This window comes from Podarcis tiliguerta (assembly GCF_965153285.1).
Source record: "Podarcis tiliguerta genome assembly, chromosome: Z".
Lineage (NCBI taxonomy): Eukaryota > Metazoa > Chordata > Lepidosauria > Squamata > Lacertidae > Podarcis > Podarcis tiliguerta.
In genome coordinates this window covers 42,307,385-42,324,237 of record NC_139553.1, presented here as the reverse complement: position 1 = coordinate 42,324,237, position 16,853 = coordinate 42,307,385, and the positions used below count along the sequence as shown (strand labels likewise).

General features: G+C 43.2%; 1 protein-coding gene across 13 annotated transcripts in view; it reads left to right on the top strand.

The window, feature by feature from the left end:
* AFF2 (ALF transcription elongation factor 2) overlaps positions 1-16,853 on the top strand; it is a 382,241-nt gene that overhangs the window by 361,672 nt on the left and 3,716 nt on the right. For 8 of the 13 annotated variants that reach the window (XM_083422406.1, XM_083422407.1, XM_083422405.1 and 5 more), the window contains 6 exons: positions 914-977; positions 4,423-4,559; positions 7,806-7,994; positions 8,602-8,673; positions 9,875-9,968; positions 11,716-11,765. In XM_083422406.1, the coding sequence (XP_083278532.1) occupies positions 914-977; positions 4,423-4,559; positions 7,806-7,994; positions 8,602-8,673; positions 9,875-9,968; positions 11,716-11,765 (606 nt within the window). The remainder of the gene's footprint in view (positions 1-913; positions 978-4,422; positions 4,560-7,805; positions 7,995-8,601; positions 8,674-9,874; positions 9,969-11,715; positions 11,766-16,853) is intronic. The other 5 variants (XM_083422401.1, XM_083422409.1, XM_083422408.1 and 2 more) reach the window with 1 other exon arrangement.

Here is a 16,853-nt window from a genome sequence, read left to right as displayed (position 1 = left end):
TTCCAGGCACGATTCAAAGTGCTGGTTATGACCTATAAAGCCCTACAAAGGTCCAAGCTCTTTGAAAAACCATATTCCCTCATAGAAACCTGTCTGGGCTTTGAGAACTTTCAGGGAGGCCTTTCTCTTAGTCCTGCCACTCTCGCAGGCATACTTGGTGGAGATGCAGGAGAGGGCCTTCTCTGTGGCTGCTCCTCGACTCTGGAACTCCCTCCCTAGAGAAACTGGACTGGCTCCCTCCTTGCTGTCCTTCTGCCAGCAGGTGAAGACTTTCTCATTCCAACAGGCTTTGGGAAACTGGCTGCTTTTCATGAAAGCCCTGGTGCAGCGTTGCTGCTGTCTTTTTTTTATAACGATCTGTCTGTTGTTTTTCTAATTTTATCTTTTATATATAGTTTTAATTCTGTTAATGTTTAATTGTTTTATTTATTTTTCCTATGTTTTTAGCTGCTTTTATTTTGTCCGTAAGCTGTCTGGTGTCCCTGTCAAAGAAAAAGGCAGGGTATAAATACATAAGGATATTTGTGAGGATTTTGTTTTTCACCACATAAAACATATGTGATCAAGCTCGCTGCGATTCTGTATGATAAACAAGTGTTAACCAGGTGTAAAAACCAAGTCTAAACCAGGCCAATGAAACAGGAGCAGCTAACACAGAGGGATGTCACCAAGAAGCCAGCCTGCCAACACCTTTATCACCATCACTAACCTGGACAGTGTGGGGAAGGGGCAGCGGCAAGCTTGGAGCCAGACCAGGGCACCAATATTGCCCATCCGACACTCCTCCCAGTGTGCCCACATGGTCCCAACCTCGCCAGCACCCTGCTGTGCCCATTCACTAAACAGATGATGACACTGGAGCCTCATTTGCTGCTGCTGCTGCTGCTTACTCTTGTTCTCCTTGTTTTCTCAGGCTTCGCAATGCAGATCACTACATGCAAGAGGCCAAGAAGCTGAAGCACAAAGCAGATGCCCTGGTAGGTCTCCACATTCTACTCCCCCCCTCCCCACCCCCGTGCCTCGTAAGGCAGTTTGCTCAGAACTGCAAAGGTATCGTGATAAGCCAGAGGGCTGCTTCAGATTTGCATGGTGTATTAAAGTGTGCAATTAATTACTCTAATTATTGGCGCAGAGCACCATTAATTAGCAGAATCTGCACATCATCTGCAGTAACGCAGGGTGTTCCCAGATAATGTCTTCTGGCCAAGTGGCAGCAGTCAGGCCGTTCAAAGTTGGATTTACCAATCAATTGCAAGGCAGCCATTTAGGCAGTGCCCACCCCCCATGGAAAATGCATCTCCCTCCAAAGCTAGAGCACTAACAAGGACACAGATTCGCCCTCGTTGAATATGCTAATATATGCATATAGATGCAGATTTGGAAATAATTACTGTAATTTAAATAAGACAGTATATCTAACCATAGTGAGGAAAGCTATGACCAAGGGACCGCAGTCTCCTATCCAGAACCGATACCAACTGGGTTAATGTTGAAAGAGCTGGAAATTTTGGAAGGCTTGTTGGAAGGTAGAAGGTTGCACCCCATTGTTCCATCTGTCCTGTTACTGAGCCCTGTACAGTGGATCAGATGTGGGCATGACTTAACATCAGTCCCTCTTCCCAGGGAACTCTGCAAGGGGAATGGGGTTCTGCTAGGAAGCATCTGCACCTACAGTTCCAGGATTATTTGGGGGAACCTATGATTACTGTTGAGAGTGGTATAAAAGTACTTTAAGAGGACATTGCAGATGTAGCCTGTTTGTGCAGCATTTATTCTGGCTGGTAGTAACTATCCAGGGTCTTGGCCTCTGCTGCCTTTGTAGCTTGGGAAGGAGGTGCCTTGGGTGGAAACAGGGTTCCTCTGCATGCAAAGAAGGCACTCTCTCACTTGGCTGCATTCCCTTCCTTGATCCGCTCCTGGCGTAATTCAGAATTTGGACTGTGCCCTGTGCTCGTCACTGAACTCATATTCATACTTCTTGAAGGGCCTGTTCCACGATGGGGACCCGAGCTGATTTGCTGACGCCGAACTGTGGCGAGCATACTCATAAACATAGCTATCCATTGATGAATATTTCCAAAAGCACCTTACCGTGGCCAGTTGACCTTTAAAGGAGCTCGAACATTTGTTTACCCCTTGGAGCCCACTAGCAAACAGTTGGAGGCAATGGCTCATGGCCGCTTCTGCACACCATGCCAGTTTGTTCACCCCACCCTACCCAACCCTGTGCTCCACTCCCTACTGCCCAATTTCCTCAGCATGTTGATGAGCCTTTCATCTTGCTACCTTTATCTGCGTCTGGCAGAATTCAGTCTGTTTCTCATGCAGCACTAATGCAAAAAGGCACCGTGCATCATGCTGCTGCCTGAAGGAAGCTCTTTCCCATCACATGGCGTTGCTGAATATCCCCTATGCTCTGACTGGAATGCAGAGACAAGCACCATTTAACAACTTGACAGCAGCCTCACATGACCATCACAGACCTCTCACGTATCCATCATGGCGAAGGAACAACCTGTATTTGACCCTATTTTTTTACCCCATCCCTGAGCCTCCTGTTATTCTTGCCAAGGCCCTCATCACATGCCCCCCTTTTATTTTCCTGGATTTGCCTGCAATTTGTTATCTCCATGTCCAATCAAGTCACCTCAAGTAGCTGTCACCTTTCTGACAAACTAGGTGTGTGACATTAGAGTCATCTTTGCATTTAGTGTTGGGAGGGTTGAATTTTTTTATATAAAAATCAGTGCAAATTGCATCAGTTTTGGGTGGTTGATAAATAATGGGAACAGAACATGCGCAGAGAGGGAATTTAACACTTTCCTCCCCTCGTCTTGAGTGAAATTTAATAACAACAACAACAACAACAACAAAATTTATTTATACCCCTCCCCGGCCAGAGCCAGGCTCAGGGCAGCTAACACCAATAAAATTACAGTAAAAACATAATAGAGGGAAAAACAATTTAAAATACAGGTTAAAATGCAATTTAAAATGCAGCCTCATTTTAAAAGTAGCCCATAGATTGAAACCATAAGGAGAGAGAAACATAAGGGTCAGACTGAGTCCAAACCAAAAGCCTGGTGGAACAGCTCTGTCTTGCAGGCCCTGCAGAAAGATGTCAAGTCCCGCAGGGCCCTGGTCTCTTGTGACAGAGCGTTCCACCAAGTCGGGGCCAGTTGATCTTCATCATTATTCTTCATTGGCACCAGTGAGGGATTTCCACCCAATGTGAGAGGAGAGGATTACAGAAGAGGGGTCTTCAGAAGAGGGGTTCCCCTCAGGGCTTTACTGATCCTAATGTAGAAGGAGGCGGGTGCACAGGTGAGGCTCAAAATCAACAAACCGCCCTTCAAATAAACATTAAATCTTTCTTGGTGGTTAAGTCATGATTGTTCATGTGTATATCCACATCAGCTGCACACAGAAGCTGTCTTCAGGCATTCATAAGTGGCATAAATGTCAGAGAGAAGGGAGTGCATGCATGCTAGCTTCACACACTGTTGCTGTTCCAGTTACCCTTCAAGGGTTTTACTCAAAGGGAGCCTCTGCTACACAAAGAAGCTCCCCACGCATTCTAGAACCCTGAAAGATCAGTATGGCTGCCTCCCTCATTCGCAGGCATTTTAAAAATAAGAAAGGTCCTGTTCACAGAAACATTTGATGGCCGAAAGATACTGTTTTTCAGGGGCTTATCCTGTGGCTGTCTTCCATTTCATAGCAGTTTCCAAACATGCTGCCACCAACTTGAAGGAGATTAATGATTTCTATACTACAACCTCATTATGGGTGTTCCTTGGGTGTCTCATGTACTTACCTGGCTTTGCTTCACATTGGTTTGTGACTTGACTGTTGCTTCAGCAGCGGAAATAAAAACCTATGCATAGATAGGTATAATACAATTCGTGGCAACCTTAAAATTATCAGCTATGAAGATACGTGACTTTTAAATTTTTCTCGGATGTTTTAAATGTGGGGGTTTGAGGCAGGGAGGTTAAAAATGATATGGTTTTCTGTTTGCTTCCTACTTGGGAGGAGGAGTTAAAGAATAGAGGAGGATTTTCCGCTGCAAACAGTCTGCCTCCAACTGGTAGAGGACAATGTGGAAGAGGGTGACAGAGCTATCATGCTCATTTTGGCCACTTACGAATGCATGGATAAGGCTGAAAAGTGTAAAGTTGATGCAGATATACCTGTGAATGAAGACTTTGATCCTTCATTTGAAGTTCATGGCTTTAGAACCATTCATTTAAGTCACTTACAGATGCTGAAATATAGGGCTGCGGCTCTTCCTTGCTGACTACAAGAGCTCACCATCTCTGGTTTTGACAAAAATGTATGAACCATTGGGCTTGTGTATGACTATCCCGAAGTCAGACCTGTGGCATTATCTTGAACGTGCTTCTTCTTCCCCCTTTTCAGGTGGAAAAGTTTGGCAAAGCGGTGAATTATGCTGACGCTGCCCTTTCCTTCATCGAGTGTGGCAGTGCTATGGAGCGCGATCCATTAGAGGCGAAATCTCCATACACTATGTACTCCGAGACTGTAGAACTCATCAGGTTAATGGCTTTCCTGTGATCATTCTCATAATCTCATTTCACTCATAATTAGAACTTGCTACGCTTTTTAAAAGTATCATTTCGACCTCATTAATGATTAGTCCAAGGCATCTTCATCTCAGAAGTCATCATAATTAGTTCTTCTTGCCATTTTATTAATGTCACAGAAAATTTATAATTGATGGACACTGCTCTTATAAATTAGCCCCGTTAGAGGTTATAATGTGTGTGTTATATAATTTGCAATATTCATAAAATTGAAATTGAAATGTAGTGGGTGGAAGTAAAGCATAGTAATTTCACCATTTGGCAGTGACACTTGTCTTTTAAAAGGGATAGTTTTATCATTCCAGACATTAAAGGGAGCCCACTGGGATCTCTGTTATAAACCCTGTTTTCCAGAGGTTTGTAATTTGGCTGTTAAAAATTGTTCCAGAATGAAATTTGCCAGTTCGTTTCAGCTTTTCAGCCCCTGTTTTGCATGTATATGCACACATACACAAAAAAATTTTTTGACTTGCATAGATGTGTATTACTGGCTGAGAGAAGCATGCCAAAATTTTGTTAGCTTCAGTTTCCAGTGGTTGCTGTTTCATGGGAGTCAAACGGGTTTGGCAGGGGAGGGGGACAGTCCTTCTTTACAAAAAGGTAATCAGTGATCAGAGTGAATAGGATGACATCTAGAAATCACAGTACAAACAGAAGCATGGTTGAGCCCTTAGTCTGAATCCAACCAAGAGGGTCTTATCTTATGTGCATGCTAAATTTCAAAGACTTCATTTCAAAAGGAGTTTGCAGGATCTTTCCCATGTAGTGGTTGTGATCAGCAGTCTTTGGCTAAATTCAACTTGACAGAGATAAAGATAGATCTATTGATCAGTTAACCCAGCTCTATTTATGGGCTGGTAAATATGAGATTTCCTTGAAGATCCTGGAGTTATTAATAGGTTCTGCCCCAGAGCAGTTTTCAATTCAATTTCCTTTGCTGCAACAACTCTCACTTAATATGGGAACACTTTTTAATAGCAGCTGAAACATGGCAGGTATTAAAACTGTTGCCATTTATTTATTTACTTGTTTTATGGGAAATATGGCTAGCCTGCTTTTCCATAATGCTTAAGGCAGCTCAGTGTAACTTTAAAATAGCTATGGATCTTTATCTATATAAAAGTAACTAACAGTAGCCGTAAAGCTCCAGGTTGGCAAAGTTTGGCCAGATCCAAAGGCCTCAGAGGATAGATAAGGATGGAGGAGTATCTTTGTTCAGTCCGCTTTTTTATGTGAACAGATCTGATTTGCACCTCCCACACCAATGTGCAGTTACCCTTCGGATTTCACACTTCGCCAGATTATGCAATCCAGCCTTCAGCTCTAAAGCCATATCAAAATGTGTAAAAGATAAGTGTGTAAAAGTTTAGAAATTCGTGCACCGAGACAAACTGCTATTTAAATATGCATTTTGTAGTAAAATGTTTATTTAAAAATTTTCAAATGGATTTTAAAAAATGCATACTAATGCAAACATGGACTGATGGATGAACAGTTTTGAAATTGACACAAACCAGAAATAGATTGAGCAATCCAACCCTACAGATTGGGCCTTATATAGGCACCAAAATCAAAGGAGGGAGGATCATAACCGTTCTCTGGATTGAAATTATTTTATTTTACCTGTTGAATTTCAAGTAGATTCTGCATCAAGGACCTTGGACTGGTTTTGAACTACAGTGCTGATGTAGAGGCGAACTATGGTTTGCAGCCACTATATCTTGCCCTATAAGGGAATATCAGCCATGATTACCTTGAACCAGTAGAAGAGGAGGAGGCACATGAGCCCCTCACGTGGTTTGCAATGGTTTGCAATGAGCAAACCATGGTTTGACCATAGAATCAAAGAGTTGTAGAGTTGGAAAGGGACCACAAGGGTTGTGCAGTATAAGCCAACTCTACAATTCTTTGATTTTGTGAATCCCCTGCAATGCATGTGAAGGACCAAGGGAGCAGAGTTGCTTCCTGACAAGCTAGCTGGCATCTGAATTGATTCCACCGAAATATATTGTGTTTGAGGTGATATCTGTGGAGCAGTGTGTGCAACAGCCATTCATCTGCACATGCAAGCCATTAAAAAGTCAGGTGTCAACCCAAATGTGCAGGACCAAGCATTGTGCACGCAGCATATGAACCAACTTTCCCTAGCAGTTGTGGGATTTCCCCTTAGAAACGTATATTTATAACATGAAAGAATTCAATGTCAGGAAAGCATCAGTGAGGAAATAGTACATGCTTTGCATTATGAATGAGTATTTGTTTACATAGCAGAAATGCACCGGATTTGAAAAGAAGCTGTTATCTTTGGGGAAATAATATGCCTTGTAAATATTTCAGAATGTGTATTTGCGTGCAGCTCTGGTTTAAACAGAAAGGGGAGATCACAAAGGAGGTTTCAGGGCAGCAGAATGATCACATACTAAAACACAACTAAACCAGACCTATCCATTGGATGGGCTGAACCTCACCCCTGTTCACAGCTTCCCCCCTCGCTTCATGTTGCATGTCATTATCTGAGCTCCAATGCCAGGTGCTATCTTAGCTGTTGGAAGTGTGCAGAGAAACAGGTGTGGGGAGGTAATCTGTGGGCAGAGAAGCATCAAGCACCACTTGCGCACCTTTTTGGATACGTAAACCTGCCCTTTTTCTCCACTGTGGGAGGGAGCCACATAGGCTGTGTCCCACCTGCACTATTAAAGGCAGTGGCACTCTGGATGCCAGGTGGTGGGAATCACAAGTGGGGAGAGTACTGTTGTGCTCAGGCTTCACATAGGCATCTAGATCGCCACCATGAGAACAAGATGCTGGACTAGATGGGCCATTGGCCTGATCCAGCAGCTCTCCTTATGTTCATATGATTGGTGTGCATAACATTTTAAAGCCATGGGTCTGTTGCCCTCACATACAATTTTACCCTGGAGAGAGAGAGCGGGGGGGGGGGGATTTGTCAGAGCTGGAAGATACAGTGTAAGCAAGTGATGTCCCTTGTCTCTTCCTGCTGTGTTCCCTCCCAGCAGACCTTTGGGGGGTTCTTTTTTTAATCCATTTTGCTAATTATAGCTATTCAAAGGCTCAGATGCACGCAGATGACATTGATTTGTGAGAATGAGCAACACATCACAGTGACTCAGGATGCCAGAAATACGGCTGCCAAGGCTGTTTAGACTAATTGTATCTTTAAATCCCTTCCTTTTTAAGCGTGCACATCCTCAAAGGATACGAAACCTTAATTTGTCCTGAGCCACCAAGTATGACAGAAGCTGTCGTAAAGCACAAGAAGGGGCAGGGGAGGAAGAAAATGAAGAAAGAAAGCGCTGAACTAAAAGGGTCCTTTATATATGAAGCACATAATGGTGATGACGACAGGGGCGGCAGTGATCCAGTGCGGTAAAAGCAGTGCATTTCTCCTGCACTCCATTACTCCCTTGTAAATGAGACCGCCCGGATACCTTAAAACCTCCTTACGCAACACTGAACTCTATTACTTACTCTAACACAAGTACCTGTGAAATTGTATTAAGGCTCAGAACAATGGTTTTTCTATGATGATTTGATTTTCAGAAGGCTTAAGTGTGCGGAATGTTGCGGGTGGTGAGGAACACTTTCATCAGGGAAGGAGGGGAGGGGGAGAAGGAAAGGAAAGGAAATTGCCCAACTTTATTATTCGCAAGCCAGGACAGGAAACGGTTGAGCAGCAAGGGGCCCCCTCCTGCAGTTCAGTGTCACGGGTGATGCACTCCACACAGTTGTTTTGTTTGAGAGTGCATTGCCCACATGCTAGTCTCCCTAAGTTTGAATGCACCTGAGGAGCCTAGACCTGGAAAGATCTCTGCCTTTGAATTCCTAAGGGGATTAGAACACTCCAGGTCTAGGTGGACCAATAGCTTGACTCACTCATTTTTCTCAAAGCAGCCTTGCTGACACTCAATATTTCAGCTCTCTTCTCCTTTTTCTCCTCCCCCCTCTCCCCCCCTTAAATCTCTCTCCACTAAAGGTATGCCTTGAGACTGAAGAACTTCACTTGCTCTACAGCCACAGATGGAGACAAGAAACTGGCAGTTCTATGGTGAGTTGTCTTCCTCAGCCCTGGTTTAGACAACTTAGATATAACAGCATGGTAGACATTGTTGGGCAGCTACTGAGGGTCCTCACCCAATGGGAGGGTCCATGGTCCTTCTCCTTGTTTAGGAACGTGAACAAGGCACGTGAGCAGTGCCCAGGTTCAAAGAAAGGCAACCTCCACTCAACTTGCTCTCCCTCCCTGTGGCCATGGGGAGAGGGACCTGTGGCCCAAGGGTTGCATGTGGCCCTCAACTTGTTTCTCATGTGGCCTCTTACACAATTTCATTCTCTGTGTGTGTATGTGGTTTTTAAACAAATTCAAATACAATAACCATCACTTATCCAAGAGTCAACAGCCCTTCATAGGGAAAAAGGTTCCCACTCTAAGGGGGGTTGAAGACTGGACCCAAAGGGAAAGAGGCAACAAAATGGTGGTGAAGTGGCTAGAGTTCTGAGCTATGTTTGGGGAGAGACCTAGGTTCAAATCCTTACTCAGCCATGAAGCTCAATTAGTAGTCCTGTTGTGCCCCCCCTACACCCACCCACCCACACACTTCACAGGCTTGTTGTGGGGATAGTCACAAAAGGCCATGTGCACTGCCCCGAACTCCTTGTAGGAGAATGTAGAGGAAACGATATGTAGATCCAGCCAAACCCATGCACTTATGCAGCAATAAAACTGCTTACACATTCGCAAAGCTAAGCAGGGTCCGGTATGGCTTCACATTGGATGAGGGACTGTGTGTTGAGATTCCTGCATTGCAGGGAGTTGCACCAGATGACCCTGAGTCCCTTCCCACTCTACAATTCTATGGTTCTATGAATCCCCATTTATTGAAATGAGAATTAAGCATGCACTTAACAGCACAATTCCAACATGTCTATTCAAGAGTAAGTGCTGTTGAATTGAGTGGGACTTACTCTCAAGTTAATGGAGTTAGGATTGCAGCCTCAGTCTCTCCCACTTGTATCAGTTGCACTTCAGACCGATGCACGTGTATTTTTCTTGGTTTTACAGATTTGAAGCTCATTAAAATTATTGTAAGATAATTGCAGCTTCACCATGGTAGGGGCAACTGACGGTCTGATGGGGAATGAGGATATATGGTTCTGGGTCTGCTTGATTTGGACTGGATTGTGTTTAGTTTGCAATTTCATTAAACAGAAGAAATGTATTTTTTCCCAAAAAAAAAACTTGTACACAGCTACCGATGCTTATCCCTTCTCTACCAGAGAATGTTTAAACTAAAGAGGGAGAATGCTATGAAGTACTCCAGATCTCTTATGGAATACTTTAAGGTAAGCATCATTTTGTTTCTCTTACACTGAGTGCCACACAGAAAACCACAGGTTGAGCCATGGTTGAATCTAGATGGGCAACTGGTTTGCACATGGCAACTACTTATGTAAGCTGACCATGGTGTTTCTGAAGCATGTGAAAAGCCCCATGTGGGAAATGTCAGCCCATAACAGTATGAGGGGCAATTGCAGCACCTGTGCGTGTTACATTTAATATTCTCAGTATTGATATTCATGTGTGTACATTGACAATCCCATATGAATTTTGTGAATTGCAGCATTTACTGGTTTATGTCCCCTCCCCGTTGTAGGACATAATCCTTATGGGCCAATTAAGACATGTGGTTGCATCCACATTGCCTGCTTTATTTGGAATGAAAATTTTCATCCACTTAATTCTTATGGTGTTTTTGAAAACTAGCCTGCTTTGAAGTTTTGGCTTTTAGAGCATAAGCAACAGTGAGACTTTGGGTTTTGCAGTTCCCACTCCCCTCTCCTACACCAGCATTGCTATGAGGAGAGGTTGGATGCCTGCTTTAAACTGAACTGGAGATACTCTGGTTTAACAAGCCAGGGTCATAAACCACATCTTCTTCTTGACTTGTTACAATAAATTCTGGAAGTAAATGCTTATTATTTCATCCTCCAGGCTACACCGGGGGGGGGGGGGAGTGGAGCCAGGCAAGCCTAAGAGTAACTTCTGCTCATTCGTGTAGTAGTATTAAACCATGGTTTTTTCAGCCCCAAGGTGTAGTGAATTTCCCTCACACACACTGAAGCTCATCATAGATTAGCAAAGTTCTGTTGAGGCTTCTTCCTGCAATTGGCCCATCAGTTTTCAGCTTCCTCCTTGCCCTTCTTTCTTTTACTTAAAGTGGCTTTACTTTGATTCTTCCACCTTTAATTAGTTGCAAGTCCTTTGTTAATGGGACTTCCTTCTGAGTAAATATTATTGGAGTTACATATTGTAAGCATGGGCCTATGAGAAATATATGCTAAATTTGATGCCATGTGGAAACATCATTTAAATGTCATTTCCAGCCTCCCTGTAGAATAGCAATCTCTTGGCAATGCTAAAGCTTCCTAGTGTGTAAGCAACCACTGCTGACAGTCATAATATATCTGGGCATTCACAGATTTATATGGATTTTTTTAATGCTAATTAAATACTGAGTATTCGCTGTAACATGGACACATGCACAGATATTGGCAGCTTGAACCAAAAAAGACCAGGCCTACCAATATAAGCAAGACCGCAGTCTTCAGTGCAAGTTTACAAATATTTTTCAATTATGAGATACAATTTCTCCTCATTTCAAGTTATCATCCTGAGCTTTTGTGTCCAGATGTAAAGTTTGCTGATTTCCCTTGCAAGGTGAAAAACATCCCTTGCAGAAGGAATTTTAGATAAAGATAATTAAACCACCTTCACAAAAGGTGCTTGATTTATTCTGGAGTTCTGGTATATAGCATCTTTCGTTGACTTTTATCGTCCTAGTTAGAGCCCACTAATTATCCAACCTGCGGGTTTTCCCCTCACCTTTTATTTTTAGTTTAGAAGGGATTATTATGCTGGTATGGTTAGAGATATATATATATAACCTTCTGCTTTGCTACTGAAGTAGGTAATACCTTCCTTTGCGCTGATCAATATTAATGCAATGTAAATCTTCCTTTGTGTCTGCTGCTGAGTGAACAAAGACCTGTTTCTTTCTTTCTTTTTCCCCCAAACTTGTTTTTCTTACAGAATTGTTCCAAAGTTTCACAGGCCCCTTCTCCTTGGGGAGGCAATGGAAAGTGAGTATTCTCTCTTTGTGGGAAACCACCAGCTAAATGGGGTAGAGGGGTGAGGGCTTTATTCGTTGATGAAGATAAGTAGTTATATTACGATGAAATGTTGCATGAGTTAGTTTGGCATGCAGAACAAGGAGAAACCTTGTGTGGATTGATCGATCCCACTCTCTTCATCAGCGCGGTTTTTAAAGCCAAATGAGGAGCATAAAAAGAGCTGTTAATCGAGTAGGAAGTATCATGGTGTTCCAGGATGCCAAAATAGTTAATCTCCAGGGCAATGATTCCAGCCCCCCCCCCCCTCAAAAAAAGATTTGTTCAGTAATGAAAGGCCAATGAATATTTCATTGATAAATGGTAAGTGCTGTTTAATAAAACTGGAAGCATAATAGTGGTGAATACATGAATGCACTTATTCAACCGATTAACTGGACCCTTATATTAACACTAAAGCAGCTTTATTTTATTTAATAAAATTTATACAAATCTAAATTGAGGGTGGTTTGTTTTGTTTGTTTAACAAAGTGGTTTACCAAAAAGATAAAACAATTTTAAAAAGACAACAATAATTTAAGATTTTTTAAAAAGTTAAAGTAACAGTAGACGTAAAAACAGATAGATTAGAACTTGCATCAACGTTCTAAATAACTGGGTAGACCTGTCTAAACAGAAATGGTTTTAGCAGGCACCAGAAGGAGTACAGTGATGGCGCCCACCTGATATCAATAGGCAGGGAATTCCAAAGTGTCAGTGCTGCCACACTAAACAAGTGATTTCTTTCAGCAAATTGGCTGAGTGGGCACATATAGAGTAAGGTGATCCTACAAGTAAAGGGTCTCAAACTTGCTAAGGGCTTTATATACCAAGAGTAGCCCATTGAACTTCGTGTGGTAACAAATCTGCAACCAATATAGTATCAATCAGGCTTGCATTTCTAACTCATGCACATGCTGTGGACCAGGCCTGTGTACCTTGAGACCCACCAAACTGAACTGAACCAATAGCCCATCAGGTGTTGCCAACCAGGAGCTTAATAAAACCTTCTTTTCTGTTGTCCGGCTGTGACGGAAACGGGAAGAGTTGTCACTAACCAGCCTTGTTGATTCCTTGCCATTTGATTTTGTGAGTCACAGGTTGTGCAGGGCAGGTGATGCTTGTGAACAGAAAGGAGAACTAATATATGGCGTGAATTGGTTGCTATTTTTCAGTCATTGATGGACTGGTCTTCTGTGTATATGAAAGATTTTCCTTGTTCCTAGTTAAGCAGAGTAGCATCCAACTAGGGGGTGTAGCAGAAGACACAGCGGAGAAGGGACCACAGCTAAGTGGTCTGGGGCCACAGAGGGTTGAAGAAACATTATTATTTCTGCAGCAGAGCTGCTAGTTGACATCAAAGGGGTGTTGTTTAGCCCCTGCATGCTCCAAAGCTAAGCATTTAGGAACACTTAAAACACAGGGGGGCTTCTATTTCAAGAGAATGGTGTGCAAGTTTTGTTACGTAGAATGCAACTTTACGGAACACACAACTTAAATCACTCAAGATACTGGAGCACTCCAAATAATTTGCCCATGTACGTGCACAGAAAATAGCAGACCTAGCTGAAAGGCAACACACTGAGATCTGCATTGATGGTTGCAATGTAACCCTAATTTTTATATATATATATAAATTATTATTGAATAATCTTAGAAAGTTGTCTAATCTAAAAGGAGTGTGGCTGTAACTGTAATGACAGGAGCCTGAACTTCTGAATTTGCCAATAGACCATGGGTGTAGCCAGGATTTTTGTTGGGGACGGCAGAACTTTTGGGGGGGGGCAGAACCGACGTTGGTCAGTTAAGTATTCCTATTGTTGGGGTGGCAGCTGCCCCCCCGCGCCCTTGTCTACGCCCATGCACTAGACAACTGCAGCTAAGTGTTAGCACATATGCTTTGTTTGCAGATGATTCCCCAGAAGGTTGCTTAGCTCATTTTGTAGCACATGAGACTGATTATCTCAGGGTTGTGGGTCCCACATTGGGCAAAAGGATTCCTGCATTGGAAGGAATTGGACTAGATGTCCCTTGAGGTCCCTTCCTACTCAAGGTTTCTATGATTCTTAGGGAATATGGTTCCTATGCTGGAAAGGTTCTCCACACCTGTCATAGGGAAATGGGGGATTGTAATTCTATGAAGGGGGAGCGGTAAAAAATTCTAACCAGAAATTCTCAATATCCGCACCAAATTCCAAGTCATTTTGGGGGAGACCATGACAATAAACCCTACTATATCTAAACCAAAGCAAACAATAAACAGTAGACAGTATTGAAGTCATGGCTGTGTTGCACAGGTGTTTGGGATTTTGCATATGCCCCCAAATGTTTACGTTTAGGGTGTTAATTGTATTCCCAGAAACCAGAATTTATTGAGCTCTCTTTGAGTGCGCAACACTGCAAGGGCAGGCCCCACAGTGGGGCTTTCAGCTGGCAGATGTTTCCTAATTGCTGGTGTTAGAATTAGAAGAAAATCCATATGAGAGCATTAGCTTAGCTCTAAGTAGGTAACTTAAAGCACAGCTTCTTGTAAAACACTGCCCAGATGAATCGGTGCCAAATAGAAACAAGCCGCCACAGAAGTTCTTAAGGGCATCTATAGAAGTATTTTTAGTTGTGCTTACCCCAGTGCTCTTTAGGGACATAGGAAGCTGCCTTATGCTGAGTCAGACCATCAGTCGTTCCAGCTCAGTATCGTCTATATACTGACTGGCATTTGCTCTGCAGGATTTTGGGCAAGAGAATCTCCTACCACTATCTGGAAATACAGGGGACTGAACTTGGGAACTTAGGTTTGCAAAGCAGATGCTCTTCCACCGAGCTATGGCCCTTCCTGTATAGGGAGCCTTCCCAAATGGTGCATTGTTTACTATGCAGAGGGGCTGGATTTTGTAGCAAATAGTCCTAGTTCATTCTACCAAATACTTTGATAGTAAGCCAATAATGCACATGTTTTCTAACAGCAGGTTGGAAAATCATTGTAGCTATGAAATATATTTATTTCTGCTGTTCCCTGCAAAATGGCAGCAATTACTACCTACTCCCCCAACACACACACACACCCCACAACACACAAACATTTTCCCTGCAACCTTAATGCAAAATCTATACCCAGTTTGTTTAATTCTAGGTAAGCTAAAGTTGCACCTGGGGTACCGTCTCTACAAAAATGAAGCAAAAGTGTTTCTCATTGTGTATAAATAACTTTAGAACGGTCCATTTGCAACATTATACCATAGCTGTCAACTTACAGATTTGAAAATAAGGGACCTGCAGCCTCACCTGTTCCAGGCACTCCAGTCTTCCTGTCCTCCTGCAGTCTGGTCAAACTCATGCTGGTAGCTTCGAGAACACTGTCCAACCAACTTTGTAACCAGAGGTTCAACTGAATAGAATCTGAATCACATGCACCACAAGGCCTATGCAGCCTCAACTTAAGATGGCTCGCCGGCCTGGCTTTGCACTGCAAAGTTTGCAGCAGCACGTGCAACAAAATGGCGTCCAGCATTCAAAAAACCCTTAGCTTGCATTAACTAGCCACACACAAGGCATGCAAGCTCCACCCCCCCCCCAGTCGTTCTTAGACTTCTTATTGGGTGAGCAACACAGCCAAGCAACACAGTTGGAGCCACCCTCCTCCCTGGCCGGCAGGGAGGGAGGGAAAGGAACTGCTTCTTTTGAAATTTAAGGGACATCATTTAAGGGACATTTAAGGGACATCCATCAATAAGGGACAGCAGCGGGACAGGGCGCTGGAATAAGGGACTGTCCCTTCAAATAAGGGACACTTGACAGCTATGCATTATACAATAATGTTAGTGCATTGCTAGGAAATTTCTAAAAATATAATAGTAATAATACTATCAGATTATACAGCAGCTTTGAGAGGTAGGCTGTGGCTTTGGGGAGAAGCAGTATTTTTTTAATAGGAATAGACAAATACTAACAGTGGTGTTGCGGGCGGGGGAACCAGCAGATTGTCAAACATTGTAATGATGTTAATAAGATATGCAAATTAGCCACAGTCTTACAGCTCATGATGAGTTTATGTTGGGAATCTTGGGAGTTGTATGGCTTGATTAACTTGATTCTTTCTTAACTGAGCAATCTGAAAAATAGTGTTCATAGCATGAATAGGGTTTTTTTAAAATAAATGTATGTATGTTGTTGTTTTCAGTCATCTCCAGTTACCAAAATTCTCTCCTTGGAACTTTGCCTGAAATCTTTCAGCCCTCCAGAAGTTGTCTGACTACAACACCCATCATCCCTGACCATCAGCCATGTCAGCTGAGGCTGATGGGACTTGGAGTCCCACAAAATAAGAAGGGTCAAAAGTTCCCTGTCCTTGCAATAGCTGGGCTAGATGGACAAATTTAGTCTTATGTCAGCCAATGAATGCTTGAAATTGTAGTCTGGTGAGGTGCACAGCATTCTGTGTTACAAACAAGCAGGGGAGGGAATGGGTGTTAAGACCATAGCCCAGCTGAGTTGAAAGAGTTCAGCTTCCATTTCTTACAACAGGAAGAATCTGCAGCTAAAAGCTTGTTTGCATTCTGCCTTTCCTTTGCTGTTGGTTTCATGCTAGAGTGCTAAGCAAAAAGTGGGGAAGCCCCCACTGCTTTCATTGGGGCGGGGGAGGAAGAAATCTTCTTCCCTGAGGTTCCCATGGCAACAAGGCAAATTCATATTTGGTCACAGAGATTGTACAGACCATCACTGGTGGCGCATATTCCTTGATCTGTGTTGTGAACTGCCTTCTTCAGCTGGCTGGCTGGCATCCTGCGAGGGCCTTGGCATATGTTTCCTTCAAAGGGCTTGGGCGCATCCATTCACCTCCAGCCCCTTTCATAAAGCTTCTTACAGGTGTGATCCAATATACCTCTCTGGTGAATGTTTGATTCTCCTCCACTTCTTAATTCCAGTGGTGGCTGGTTCTCTCCTGAGACTGGTGGGGACAAAAGGGTGGGAGCCTAACAGTAGGTAGTGCCAGAGCCAGTAATTATGTCCACATTCTCCTTCCTGCTGAGTTCTACAAGGGGCAGCACTGAAAACTAAGGAGGG